Source organism: Epinephelus fuscoguttatus, linkage group LG20 (genome assembly GCF_011397635.1).
Source record: "Epinephelus fuscoguttatus linkage group LG20, E.fuscoguttatus.final_Chr_v1".
In the NCBI taxonomy this organism is placed as follows: Eukaryota; Metazoa; Chordata; class Actinopteri; order Perciformes; family Serranidae; genus Epinephelus; species Epinephelus fuscoguttatus.
This window is the reverse complement of record NC_064771.1, coordinates 34,900,095-34,914,908: the sequence shown is the minus strand read 5'-3', so window position 1 is coordinate 34,914,908 and position 14,814 is coordinate 34,900,095. Positions and strand designations below refer to the sequence as shown.

Below are 14,814 nucleotides of genomic sequence, written 5' to 3'. Positions count from 1 at the left end.
ACCAGGATCCTAATGTGCCTGTTAACACACTCGCTAATGCTGTTGTGAGACTTCACAGTTTTAAACCCACTGGTTAACGGGGAAATGCTGGCTCCATTCATCATCCCGACCTCAGTGACTGTGAACTGCACCAACCTGCTGAACTCTCAACATTAATAATGCAGAATATTGAACAGTGTGTATTGATTGGAATATTTCACACCAGACAAAGTTTCCAGACAAAACAAAAGCAAAACATATTTGTTTGATTTAATAAATCAGCCTCTGACACCTGCATATGAACACAATACATAATCATCAGCTGCTTGTTAAACATGTGGACGTCCTGCAGATAGAACATCATTATTACTTTACTGATTGAGGTTTGTCTCTGAGTAGATTTTGTTGACTTATTTAACTACACAACCCTTTACTTCCACCAAAGATGGAGAAACACCAGATGCAAGGAGACTGGAGGAGAATTAATAAGATAGTGTACTGCAAGGTTGAAAAAGATGTGATGTGAGCTGGACAGGAGGGACGACTGGAAGTGTGGGGACTGGGCTGATGGCCGGTTGTGTCGAGCAGGAGCAGCAGAGAGCAGAAGGAGTGATGAGATGAAGAGGCTGCAGCTGAGCAGACAGGACTGCAGCGAGAGGACAAACAGGATCAGTGAAGGAACACAAGCAAAGAGCAAATATGAACTAGATAGGCTGGAAACGCAGAGTAACTGAGCAGGTACCAGGATCTGGCAGGGTGGATGTGGCAGAGCTTGATTACAGGATGGCATGCAGCTGGTGGGGCTCAGCTCTGAGTCCAGCACACCTGTCTCCACTCAGACAATCACACACAGGCAGAGGAAGAGCAGACTTCAGGCAGTGGTGGAGCCGTGCCACCTTTTTAAACTCATATCAGGCTTTATCCGAACATACACGGGTATATTTGAAAATGACGATTTTGTCCATAAGTTTTGGCCTTTCTTCTACACAAAAATGTGTATATTATTTTGCAAACCATGGATAAGTTACATTTGTAAATGTTTTAGTTGCACATATGTTTAAGCTTTGTTTCTCTACAACACTGTGGTGAACTTGTTTTACCCTAACCCTGAATGAGGTTTGTGTTTTGGGTTAAAAAAAATGTTTTGGGTTAAAAAAAATAAATAAAAGACGTGTTTAGTGGCACAGAAGTTGGTGGAAAAGCAGGGACAGGTCGCTGAATAACACTGAGGTGTGGTGCCACAAACACCTCTAAAAAACATCAAAAAACAGCCAGTGTTGTTGGTTTGAAACAGTAGCTATGTTTCCATCCAAAAGTGATTGGAATCATTGGGAAATGCGCATTAAAAGAAATACAAATCCTGTGTGTTTTCCGCAGAACTGGAAACAAAACAAGTCTCGCATTCTTCTTCTTCTACGTTTTCTGGCGGTTGGCAACCAGCTTGTAAATGCATTACCACCTTCCCGACCCGCAGTGTGGATATCACCATGGAGAGAGGTGCGCTACGTCAGACTTCATTTGAACATAACTGTTTCCATCCCCCATTTTGCGAATCAATATTTTTTTGAATCAACCAAAACCCGGCTAAAGCGAGCGTATTTTAGTTTGTGCGAATCAGGGGATTTTAATTCGAATTTTGGCATCATAATTTTCCGATGCGATACTTGCAGATGTGCATCTAAACAGGCTGATGGAAACATGGCCAGTGATCTGCAGCTTGGCGAACCCCTCCACCTCCTGATGACAGCCTGCTCATATATTACGTCACTTTAGAAACACTGATAGGATACGTATGAAGCATGCACATATAAAGTGTCAACAGTTTTTAGAAACGTATAATTCAAACATTTTAAATGAAAATGAATAATAATAAATAAATAAATCTTCTTCTTCCTCTTGACGTGGCTTTAGGCTTACAGTTATATCTCTGCCTGTTGGTTTGGTATGTTCTCAACAGTGCTTCAGTTGTGTTTTTACCGACCCAGTCTCACTCCAAAGTCGTCAGAAACTGCCGCTTGGGCGATGACTTCCAGAGTCAGACACCAACGAAAAAGACGTCCTTTTACGTGGCCATGATAGGTGGCTGCTCACTATTACTGTTTAATGGCACCCTGCGGTGTCAGGGGGAGACGTGGCAGGACAACAACCAAAGTTAAGGGCATGAAAAGTCTGAGTAGCGTGAGTGGGAGGAGTTGTGGATGGGTCCAACAACCCCAACTTCTACCCAGGAGATCGGTATTAGCTTCCAGTTAGAATATAAAGGCAAACCCTGTTCTTTTTTCCTAAACCCAACTGTGTGTGTTGGTTAAATGTAACTATGGGTGGGTGGGTGAATTTTATTTTTGTAAAAGTTTTAGGTTGTGTGAGTGATATCAAACATCTGATGAGATAAATGTGAAAGGTGACAAGTTAAGTTTATATCACATAATGTGACAGATACTGTCGAAGGTGTCAAACCCTCGACTGACTGTGTCATTACAACTCAAGTTTTTCCTCTGCAGTAAAAAGTCTCCTTTCTTCTTCTGTTCTCCGTCACTGAGAAAAAAAAAACAACCTCACCATGAGGTCCATTTAGTAGCCGTTCTGGAGCTTTCAGTCGTATCACACAACCTTCAGCGGCAGATAAAAAAAGCAGCTCCAGAGTGAATCGTTCTTTAAAATCACTTTAAAATCGAGGACTGTCAGAGTTCACAGACACAGTCGGGTACATCTGTCATAACAGCCAGTGTCTTTGTGTTTCTGTTGCCATGACAACTGCACCAGTATAAATCAGTGACAGTGATGCCGGACCTCCAGTCCTCCTGTCATCATTAAAACAGACCTGCATCACAAAATACACCAGATTTACAGCAGACTGAAAATAATAACTGAAAACGTCTGAGAGTATTTGACATTTTGATTCATGTTCAGACTCAGACCAACAAAAGCAGAGCGTGTATCTATAGCCTGACATCTCGTCTTCCTCCATCACTGTTAAATCACATCAGTGAGCCACACTGTTGTTCCTTCATTACCATGAACACACACACTGAGCAGGAGTTTATTTTGCCTCCTGTTTGTTTGATAGAAACCACAACGAGCAGCTGTTTGAGGAAATTACTGAAACTTTTTAAAATAATTAAAACTAATGCTGCATTCATGTGGTGTCTGAATAATCAGAAAAATGAGTCCTCGACTGAGAAAATTCCGACATTTCTGATGCCAGCTCATCAGGGCAGTGAACAGTGATCATGCTAGCTACCCTCCTGCTTCAGTTCTGGACATTCAGGGATGGTGTGTCAATTTTCGCTCATTACATGCTGTGGGTTTTTTCAAAATACATTTGTGTTTTTCAGTTGATTTTCTCAAGTTGAGGTAACAAAAGCAGATGTTGAGGTTGAGAAAAAACATCATGATTTGGCTTAAAATAAGAACATTTGTTACTTACATAATGTAACATCATGCATTTTACACATACTAGCACTAGCTGTTACTAAAATAACTAGATTGACTTTTGGTTTTGCACAGGAAACAAACAGGTGAAAGTCCGTAGTCTGACTGACCCATCCACCTCCACTACCACCCTCCCTATGCAGACTTTCTCATGCTTTATACTACAGGTGTTGCCCACCTTGTCAGAAATAGCCGCCGCTTGGTGCGTATCATATGGCTGCAAAGAGCGCCTCTGTGTGCTTGTGTCTGACGTCCACTGACAAAGCAGCGGCACTTGACGAGTTGGGAACGAGAACAGGCTGGAAAACTCACATGAACAGCCTCTCAAATCAGAACAAAAATGTGGGTACGTGATTTGCCAACTTTGACGTCATATACGTGGAAACAAACGGGACAAAAGTAAATGTTATTAATTTACATATTGCATGTCATTTGTTGCTCAAATATAGTTTGTAATACAGTGTTAGGTTGTAACTATTGTGACCTAGATTAGTAAGAAAATGTATTTATTAGCGTTAGTCATGTAAAGCAGTATTTAAGGGTTTTATGGGACTGTACAGGTGCAGCAACAAGTCTGGGACAAAAAAGCTTCAGACAGTTTTTTGTCATTGAAACGCTCTAAGTAATAAATACAACACATCCTCTTTGTACGTCCATGTTGTTTACACATTATGACTTAATGAACACACTGAAGTTGGAGGAACGACTTCCCAACTCGGGAAATGGGTCCATCCGAGGGGCATTTGAATGCAGCATAAATATTTGTTTTTTTGAAAGACTGACGTCTTCAGTAGGAACCAATGGGCTTGGAGCTGAGAGCCACGGACAGGAAGTGAGAATAGTCACATATTGTTTGACCCACATATTGTTGGTTTGTGTCATTTTATTGGATTTTTTGACAAGACAAGCAGTAAATTAACACCAGACATAAGGAGCCAATGAAACCAGGCAACTTTAAGACTTGAGCCCAAACCTCCTTAAAAAGCTCCAGAAAAGCTCTTTGTGGCCACTTATCAGTTTCAGGTTTGACAGCGTTTAATCTACAGTCTCTTTAACTCCTTGTTTCCTCCTGACAAAATATTTTGATGCTCCTCTGACATCTGTCTCCAGGAACATTTTCACACTGAACAGTCTGGACCTCTTGGTGTATTTGAAGTTAAATGCTCAGTCAAGAGCCTTTATATTGTTGATGTGGATGTGCAGTGGTACAGATCAAACTGTTTCCAACACAGACAGCTAATTAATTCATTAGATAAGCGTTCAGTTGAGGCAGAAGAAGTGAACGAGGTGAAACTAAGCAGCGAAATCAGGCCAGAAGGTGTGTGTGTGTGTGTGTGTGTGTGTTGTTAATCTCGCTGGATGAGTCAGTGTCCGTGGTACAGTGTGTACATGCAGGTGGATTTACAAGTGTGTGTATAATAATAGTCCCAGTAATAATATCAGGAGCGCTGTGTAAAAATGTTCCAGTGAAAGGAGAAGTCCTGCGTCATCATCACCAGGTAAAACCAGTGGTAACGAAGAAAAATTCTTAATTCTTTAAAACCCCTTAAGAACCCCTTAAGACTTTCAGCCATATCAGACAGGAACTTGCCATTGAAGGGAAACTGTGGTATTTTTGAGCTGGATCCTGCTCTCCCATGTTTATGTGTCTAACTAATCGGAACAACACTTTTTGAAACTGGTCCAGTACTGAGAGAGAGTTTTGCAGCCTGCAGCGGCAGAACAGGCTGCAAAGTAACTCTCAGGGGGACGTTGCGCCTCATTCATTTATGTCAAGTAACAGCACTTGTTTGTGATTCTGACAGGCTCAGACTGTTATGAGTGTCTTGCAACATCACAAAAAGGACCCTACAGAGAAATGAAACCTTTCTTTGTACCTTCTGCTTGCTCTGTCTGGTCTGTTTTGTGCCCAAGTCTTGCTAACGAGAAACAAGCTGTTTTTTTAAACTGTTGATATGTTTTCCTACAAAAAGTAATTAACTCAAATTCATACATATCCCACTTAATTATGAACCAGTAATTCATGCATAACCCATGCGCTTTGTAAGGCTGGGATCATGTGACCGATGTGCTGACGGGAGTAAACAAGGAAGTAGTCCTGGGCAGTCTGTAGGGAGGCAAGCTGGCGCCGTGAATGGGTCGCAAAACACAGGACTTTCCCCAGGAGACAGTTGTTGGGAACCGTGTGAGTCATTTTAAGGTCCTCTCCATGTTTCATTTCCAGGTTTAGGAAGCATGGTGAGGACCTTAAAATGACTCAAAGTCCACACGGTTCCGAACCACCGTAACTTTTCTTGCCTGAACCTGATCTCTGTAACATTATGTTAAGGATGTCATTTGTGAGGCACAGATTCAAAAGATATCATTCACACTGTTGTTTATGCATTTTCATAGGTTACCATCTGAAACATTCTATTAGGATATGTTGCAAGAAGCCAACACATTTTCATCCCAAGTTGTCACATATCACCACTTTGTCGGTGGCCTTTCACATCTACATATTACACTCTAGGTATCCTTTCCTCTGCTGTTGACATTCCAGTATGCTGCTACCAACGTCAGGACATCAACAAAAGGACATGTAAGGTTCAGAATAAACATCATGGTTTGGTTCAAAATTCAAACAGGAAGCAAACACTGTGCTCATGGGTGAAAGTCCAGGGTTTGTTGCATCCATCTACCACCCCTCCCACCTTACCTTAAGGGACTTTCCAGCTCCTTACATTACGTCGTTACCGGCAGTGCCATATCATATTGCAGCAACAGGTGCCATGTGGCCACATTCCAAACTGCTGCCATCCAGCAGCTTATCGTACTGCCGCGGAAAATGCTGTCTGACAGACCAGTGGTGTATCATAACACCATGAAAGGTGGCTTTTCATGTCAGGTGTCTAACAGTGTGCCTGTATTCGACAACTTAAGAATAAGAAAGGGCTGGAGAAGCCTGTTTCTGAAATCTCACGAGACCTGACTTGTTGCAGGAACAACACAGTGGAAATAAGTGACACAGTTAAATGTGTTGGAATACAGAAAGCATTTCCTACTCTTATCTAAAAGATAAGAATATTTAGCTAATTTCAACAATGTGAAAAAGTCTGTGAGATTTCAGAGCGAGACTCTCCAGTGTGCAATGCTATTGGACAGCGTCAGTTTGCTGCCAGTAACGACCTACTATAAGGAACTGGTAAGTCCCTGTAGGGTGGGCGGGGGATGGTGGTAAATATGTCCGACAAACACAAGACTTTGACCCGGGAGGCCGCTGTTTGCTCTCCATGTGAATGTTGAGCCAAACCATGATGTTATTTTCTGAACTTTTTTCTGAACACGTGCTTTTATGCACAAGGAAATAAACCTATATACGAGTTGTTTTTTTCACCACCGCAAGTTTATTTTGAAAAAGACTGTATGCATCTAACGAGCAGAAACTGAAAATTTCCTGTGAACACAAAAGCAAATTTTTGAAAAGACACAATGCGTATAATGAGTATAAATTCAGACACAGCAGGGCACCGAGTATGTCAAATTTAGACGTGAAATGAGTTGGGATGAGAATGTGTTGAAAATATCAAAGTTACCCATTAAAGCTAAATCAGGTCTTGTCTTAAAGGCATAGTTCGACATTTTGGCAAATTCACCTATTGCCGTAATCCCTGTAGTCATATGAGTAGGTACATTACCTTTAATTGTCAGTGCATGCTGTTCTGAGATCGGTGGAGCAGAGCTGCCCACTGAAATGGAGGTGAACGGTACAGGTCCCTCTCTCCCTCAAAACTAATCAAATACACCATCAAATGACTCCAAAACGCTCTTGTGGACAACTTGTAGCTTACACATTCACCACGCTATGAAATAATAACGTAATATTACGAGACAGAGTTGTTTTGAAGCCAAATGCAGAGCCGGAACTACATTCCAGACATACAGTACTTGCTGGGCGGAGTGATTTCAAACAGCGTATGTTTAGTGCAGTTCCTCCCGTCATCAAAACAACAAGTTTGTTGAGAAGAAGCCAGAATATACAGAGGAAGAGTTACAGGTTTTGGAAGAAGAGGGAGCAAGAAGAGAGGCTGAGGCTGCCGAGCAACCAGGGGCTGAGGGGAGACCCAGAGCCGGTGGTGTAAATGTGGGGCTTACTGGCCACTTTATTAGGTACACCTGTGCAATATGAATATAGAGTATGCCTCAAAATAATCACCGGAACATGGGGAGAACATGCTAACTCCACACTCATAAATCACCACAACTCCTGAGGGAACAACAACATAAAATGTTCCCTAGCAGTCTGTTTATTACCAACAATGAGAAGTAATGCCAGTCACTTCACTATATGCTCTGGGCAAGCACTTATCCATAACATAACCACAACAACATTTGCATTTTAGCCTTATTTTCCATGCTTGGGTTGTAGGCTAATGTTACTCAACATGGAGGTAACGTTATAGCAGAGAGATTGCTGAGCAAAATACACAACGATCACTTACCACGTCTGCTCGTTTTGTGATGTCGACAGATGGTGTGACAGTATCTTTCAAGAAAAGCATTTGAACCATTCCTGAGCTTCTGCGCTCCATCCTTTCAGCGTCGTCCTCTGGTAAAAAATGGCAGGAGCACACAAACATTTTCCGGACCGTTTCCACAGGCGTGTTGGGGTCGATGTCCAGCACAAATAGCCATTGTTTCATCCTGTCCGTATTACTGGTTGGAACTACATGAAACTTCACTCTGCTCCATGTCTTCAGTTTGTTACTGCAACCTTTTACAATGCATGTGTAAACCATGATTTACAAAAACACTTTCCTCAAACCTTCTGGTGTGTCCAGCTGACGATACCGCAAACGGCTACAAGCAAGCACTACGGCACTGTCTCAGCTGCGCACTGTGTCACTCAGTGGTTTACTCAAGAAAGTAGTTCTGAGTATTTGCTTCATGTGTCGTAATGTTACTTAATTATACACTATTTTTTCATAGCATGGGGAATGCACAAGCCATGTGTTGTCCACCAGAGCGTTTTGGAGTCATTTGATGGTGTATTTGATTAGTTTTGAGGGAGACAGGGACCTGTACTGTTCACCTCCATTTCAGCGGGCAGCTCTGCTCCACCGATCTCAGAACTGCAGGCACTGACAATTAAAGGTAATGTACCTACTCATATGACTATAGGGATTATGGCAATAGGCGAATTTGCCAAAATGTCGAACTATCCCTTTAAAGCTCCTTTGTCAGATGCCAAAAAGGTACTAAACTGTCGAACTGAGTTCAGACAAAGGTTTTCAGTTAGATGTGAATGCCAATACAATGGAGACATTAAAATAATATAAAGGTCCAAACACTGTGCTTTTTGGCCGTGGTCTCCAACAACTAAAGCAGTTAAACCACAAGGAGGATTTTCAAAAGGGTTTTTTTTTTCAGTTTCCTCTGATGTTAATTGAACATTTTTTATAGCAGAAGTCTGTGAAGATGCTTCATCTCTTTTTCAAAATGTCCCTGCAGACACAAGGGCTCTGATCTGTGACGCTTTGTCTATTTACATCTTCAGCTCGCAGCAGAGTCCAGTAACGAGACTTCAGCCTTGTAGCTGTGAAAATGTGTTTCCCTGGAGACGCTTTCTGCAGCGTTCCTGCAGCCGTGGCCTCTGTGCTGCACTGACACATTCATAAGTGACCTGAACGGCAGCACCTCATTACTAACACACCCTCTGATCTGAGACAACAACACCACTGGCTCTGTGCGACCTGCTGATAAAGACCAGAGGAACGAATGACTGTTGAATCGACTGTAGAAATATAAATACTTCCTTAAAACATGCTGAATATTGTGTCATCTAAAGTAACAGAGAGCTCCCAGGTGGGTCAGAAAAAAGACTAGTTTAATGTTCTGAGATAAACCCGATGACTTTATTGGAATTCAGTTCAGCAGAGTTAATCACATATTAATTCTTCTGCTTCTTTACACCTGATGGTTTGGTTTTTAAAACATCATCTAGTTCTTCATAACAATGGACGCTCTGGTATTGTTGGAGAACTAACACAACCTTCTTCTGCGTTTATTTTCACTAATAGACGAGTGGAGCATGCAGAAATGTTAATATGCAAACAGGTGATTGAGTTTGTGTCTGCATTTAGTTCTGCCTATCGTCAGAGTCTCGTGCACACAGTTCTGCAACTGTTGACATTTATAAAACAGAACCACCCTTTCTAAAAAAAACGGTGTACCCGAACTTTAAATATACGAAAAGACCACCTGATGGCAAGAAGTGGCATCATCAACATGTGCTTTCTTTAAAAGTCGACATCCTGTGTTGTGATGCCGTTTAAAGGGGAACTCATGTTTTTTTCAACCTGGGCCCTATTTTCCGATCTCCTTTTGTCTAAATGAGTGATAGGGTGTTCAATATGTGACATTTCTCCTGTACGAAGCTAGGGCTGACCTGCCTGCAGCCCGTGAGCGCGCGCTATATTAAATCTGACAACATAACGGAAAGGAGAAATGAACGTCTGTGTTTACCTTTAGCTGGATTCAGACATGTTCCTCTGCCTGTTGCTGCTCCCTCTCTCTCCTCGTCCGCTCTTCAGTTTCAATGAGCTCTGCGTCCGTGTGCGTCCGTGTACTCCGTGTTCAAATAAATACGGGCGGTCATCAAATTCAAATGGCTCATCCAGATCCAGTTGGTCAAAATTGGGTAAAAATCAGCCATGACTAACAGAGTAACTCCTGGTATTTGTAAGGTCAGTCCAGCGGTAACTTCCTGCAACAACTCAAATCTTGCGAGACGTGAGATTCCAGAGGCAGACTTTCACTCGCTGAGTGGGTGTTTTGACTTGCCACAACAAACATGTCCGAATTTTTACCCGATTTTGACCAACTGGATCTGGATGAGCCATCTGAATTTGATGAGCGCCCGTATTTAAAACAGGCAGAGGAACATGTCTGAATCCAGCTAAAGGTAAACACACACGTTCATTTCTCCTTTCCGTTATGTCGTCAGATAATTATACTAACAATCCGAGCCTATCTGTGTGAAAAAAATGCACTTTTAGTGGACGTATTTTGACGTTGTTTGACGCTGTCTGAGTGCCCTATTATTTAATATAGCACGCGCTCACGGGCTGCAGGCAGGTCAGCCCTAGCTTCGTACCAGAGAAATGTCAAATATTGAACATCCTATCACTCATTTAGACAAAAGCAGATCGGAAAATAGGGCCCAGGTTGAAAAAAACATTAGTTCCCCTTTAAATGGATATAAAATCAGAGCCATAATATCTAGACCAGTCATTCTTTTGCAGCAGAAAGTTACAGTTTCTGTGTTCCATGTCATCACATTGTGCACAGACCTGCACCTGATGTAGGCTTTATACCAAAATGTAATATATTACTGTATTACTGTAAAGCATTACAAAAGTAATGTGTAACCCCCAACACTGACTGATATATAGATATACCTATTTTAAACTACTTATATAAAGTTATGGAAAAGTTTTGAAAGTTCATTGAAAAAAGGTGTTAATTATGAGTTATTATGAGGTCCCAACTTGCAAATTGCATCCACGTCAACATACAAGTTGTAATTACAGCTGTGACACTCAGATATTTATAAATGCCCCAAGATATCCGATTTGACACTAATTAATACTGAAGTGCCTGAAAAGCAAACAAACAGACGCCTCACATCAGCCAGATTCTGTCCTTCAGTGTAATTAAACCTAAATGCAATGTGTTGGAGTATTTTAATTCTCACATGGTCATTTTAAAATAAGAACTACACACCTGTATCCATTTCACCATAGAAGAAGAACCTTCCTATGTACAGAGTTTCAGGTTTTCCAGGAACCCTGCGAGTCCTGTGAGTGACCTGGTCATCACTCTTCAGTTCACCGTATCTCCCTCTGTGACAGACATGTTTTCACCACCTGACACCTGCCTCTTGTCCCTGGGCCCTCCTGTCAGCACTCAGACTGACGGGCTGAAACCTGGTCTGTGAAATGTATCGCCGAGCTTCACACATTGTTATTCACGGCGACATAAAGCAGCTTCCCGCCTCGCCTCGGGTGTCTTTGTTCCAGCGGTGAGAAGCTCATTGTGCTCTCTGTGTACATACATGAAGATTATTGTGATGAAGCACACGGGAGCGTTTGACTTCCTGTGGACAGTACGGGAGGCAAGAGAGGGTTCATGAACAGTGACAGAAAGGTCATGCCATCGACCATCGCCTCCACCTCCTGATGAGCTCATATATGTAATCATATGTTCATATATCACGTCACTTTAGAAACATTGATATGATAATGATTTGTAAAAACATATATTGGCAACATTTCCTTCTGGTGACTATGCTGAGCATACATGTCATAACACATCATTTGTCATGTATCATGTTGTGTATCATGTCATTGGGTCACTGATACAGTATTCAACACAATCCCTCTTTTCTCTGAACGTGTGAAATGTTTGGTTTTAGTTTACGAGCTCATGTCTGCGGGGCATCATTTGAAACTTTGCCCCCTTTTGTTCACTGAATGGGGGTTAAGAGACTTTTCATCCTCCAGCTTGTACAGTAAGCGGAGAGAGACAGTGGAAAAGTACAGTAAGACTCCTCTCACTGTGGGTCGTGGAATACTGGAGCTTCTCAGGGAAAAGAGGCTGGATGGAAACTTGACACGTGTGAGCAGTGTGTGGTGATCTGCTGGCCTGATTATGTCTGAATGTCATGGAAAGTGAGGCTAACATGCCTCAATAAACCTGACAACCACTAAATGGTTTGATGACTTTTTATTCCCCCCTGCAGGTCTGCCTTATGGCTGGGAGGAGGCCTACACTGCAGATGGAGTCAAGTACTACATCAAGTAAGAGGAATCAGACATTTTCCAACCCCAACAATGCAAGTTTATAATGTATTTTAGTGGTGGTTTGAAGCATGGTTGTATGAGGTACAGTACTCAGTAGTCAGTTTATTACCTACATGTCAGTTGGCATGCTCCCAGTTTGGAGAAGCAGGCAGGAGTACTGACATGGAAGCTAAGCAGTGTACTGCTGCAGATGGGGGCAGCAGCAGAATGTACTCAAGCCACCTGAAAAATCTATATCAGTTGAAGTATACGCTATATTTAGAATATTTTCACTGCTTTACCTTGACGTTTAGACAACCCTTTCTGACAGAGAAACCGTTAACTGCTTCGGTTCCTCATCTATGTTCTCTTCAAATTCACCAGACTCCACTGACAAAAACAGCTGCCAACACATTCTCACCCCCACGTCGCCAAAAGGCCCGTCACATACAAATATGATACGCTAGGTTTCCTCCTGCATCAGTTTTGGATGTTCAGCGATGGTGTGTCAGTTTACGTATAGGTTATAAACTTTGTGTTTTAAAGCCCTGACACATCAAGCCGACAGTCAGCCGTCGACCAAAGTCGGGCCTTCGGCGAGCGTCTGTTGCCCTAGTTTTTGCGGTGTGTCCCGCACCGTCGGCCCATCGGCGTCGGCGGCTTTTTGGCCGATTGAGCATGTTGAATCTGCGGCAGAGCTTGTCGGTAAGAGAGATCACTCTGATTGGCTGTTCAGGTTTTATTTCCTCGCCCCTGTAGCGAGTGAATCTGTCTGTAGTGAAACCGGGGCTAACAGGTGCTTCCTCCTCAGGCTCCACTTCACTCAGCTGCCCCACAGACCCGCTGCTTCTTCCCACTTTAACCTGAATAACAAACTGGAGCTAGCTGGGAGCGGCTAGTGGAGCGTTAGCTGCAGCATGGCCAGAGGGAAGCACAGCCAGTTAGCCTCCGCTAGCCTCCCAGCTAGCCCCGGCTCTCCGTTTGGATCCAACCGGAGCACCGAGACCTGGTTTGTTATTCAGGTTAAAGTGGGAAGAAGCAGCGGGTTTATCGGGCAGCTGAGTGAAGTGGAGCCTGACGCTAGGGCCTGGAAGCGCCCGCGGAAGCGAGAAGAGAAGGCAGTTTCCTTTCGGCGCCCATGTTAACCGACTGTGTCGTCCACACTGGCCGCGCCGCGCCGGGAAGCTCCGCGGCAGGCTCACGATTTGCAGCGATCAGTTTGGCGTCTGGTCTATTTTCTGCGCGAGCCGCGAGGGAATCTGACAAGCCAGGCAGTGAAAAACAAGAGCTGGGAGCAGAATCGCTTGTCGACGGCATGGAGAAATGCGCGTCTGATGTGAACGGAGGTGCTCCGGCGCGCGCGAGAATTTCGTATTTTCGTAGACGACGCAACAGTTGGCTTTCATCGCCGCTAGTTCTTTGATGTCGGTTTGGTGTGTCTGCAGCTTTAGGGTTACTTACTTTAGCTTAGGCAACAAAGGAACGTGGTTAGATTCAGAAAAAAGCATGGTTTGGCTTAAAATAACCTTTTACTAATGCAATATAGCATCATGTGACCTACATGACATACATCATGTGCATTGACTGTATATGGACGTACCAACCATGATGTCACCCATTGTTTTGTGGACTAACAGTTTGAAGCCTTGAGCAGTGACTTCTGGCGTCAGACACTGAGGAAAATAGTGGTCCTCCCACGTCCGCATAATACTCAACTTGTCGCTGTTATTCTGTAATGGCGCCTGGTGGTGTTAGGGGGAAAAGTGGCTGCACAACAACGTAAGTTAAGGAGGGCGATAAGTTCGAATAGGGCAGGTGGAAGGGTGGTGGAGGGGTCCAACAACCATGTTCTTTCACCCAGGAGGCCGGTGTTCACTTCCTGTTAGATTGTAAAGACTTTTTTCCTAAACCCAACCACGTGTGTGTTTTGGCTAAATGTAATTATGTGCATTTGTTGTTAAAGGAAAAGAACCGACGTACCAATATAGTGCTTTTATTTTGAAAGAGACTGTTTGCAAACTACATTTCCTGTGAAAACAGAGGTGTATTTTGAAAACAGACAATGCATGTAACAGGCTGAAGTTTACACGGCGTCCCAGAACGTCAACAACCAACACACCTTAGACGTCATATGTGGACGTGGAAAGTCCATGACCAAACATGGACAGGTGACGAGGTCGGAGTGAGAATGAGTTGTTTATAGAGCCATAGGTGACTATGTGTGGAGTGGATCTGACTGAATGGTGAGCTATACAGACCAAAGCTGGTTTTTGTACCAGGCTGTAAACATGTTTATTTCTGCTGTAAAGTTTGGGGTCTGTGGGAACTGACTCGCTCTTGGAGCCAGCCTCTGGTGGACATTAGAGGAACTGCAGTTTTTGGGACTTCTGCATTGGCTTCATTTTTCAGCCCCAAAGGGTGATCCTTGGTCCTGTGACATATGTCACTAGATTAACATGCTAAACAGACTAGCACACTACAAGCTTATTAAAATAACTCCATTGACCTTTGGTTTCTGACGGGACACGAACAGCGGCCTCCCTAGTGAAAGTACAATGTTCGTTGATCCATCCACCTCCCC

General features: G+C 43.2%; 1 protein-coding gene across 1 annotated transcript in view; it reads left to right on the top strand.

The window, feature by feature from the left end:
• stxbp4 (syntaxin binding protein 4) overlaps nt 1-14,814 on the top strand; it is a 79,425-nt gene that overhangs the window by 63,678 nt on the left and 933 nt on the right. The window contains exon 22 of the mRNA XM_049563269.1: nt 12,194-12,251. Within this exon, the coding sequence (XP_049419226.1) occupies nt 12,194-12,251 (58 nt within the window). The remainder of the gene's footprint in view (nt 1-12,193; nt 12,252-14,814) is intronic.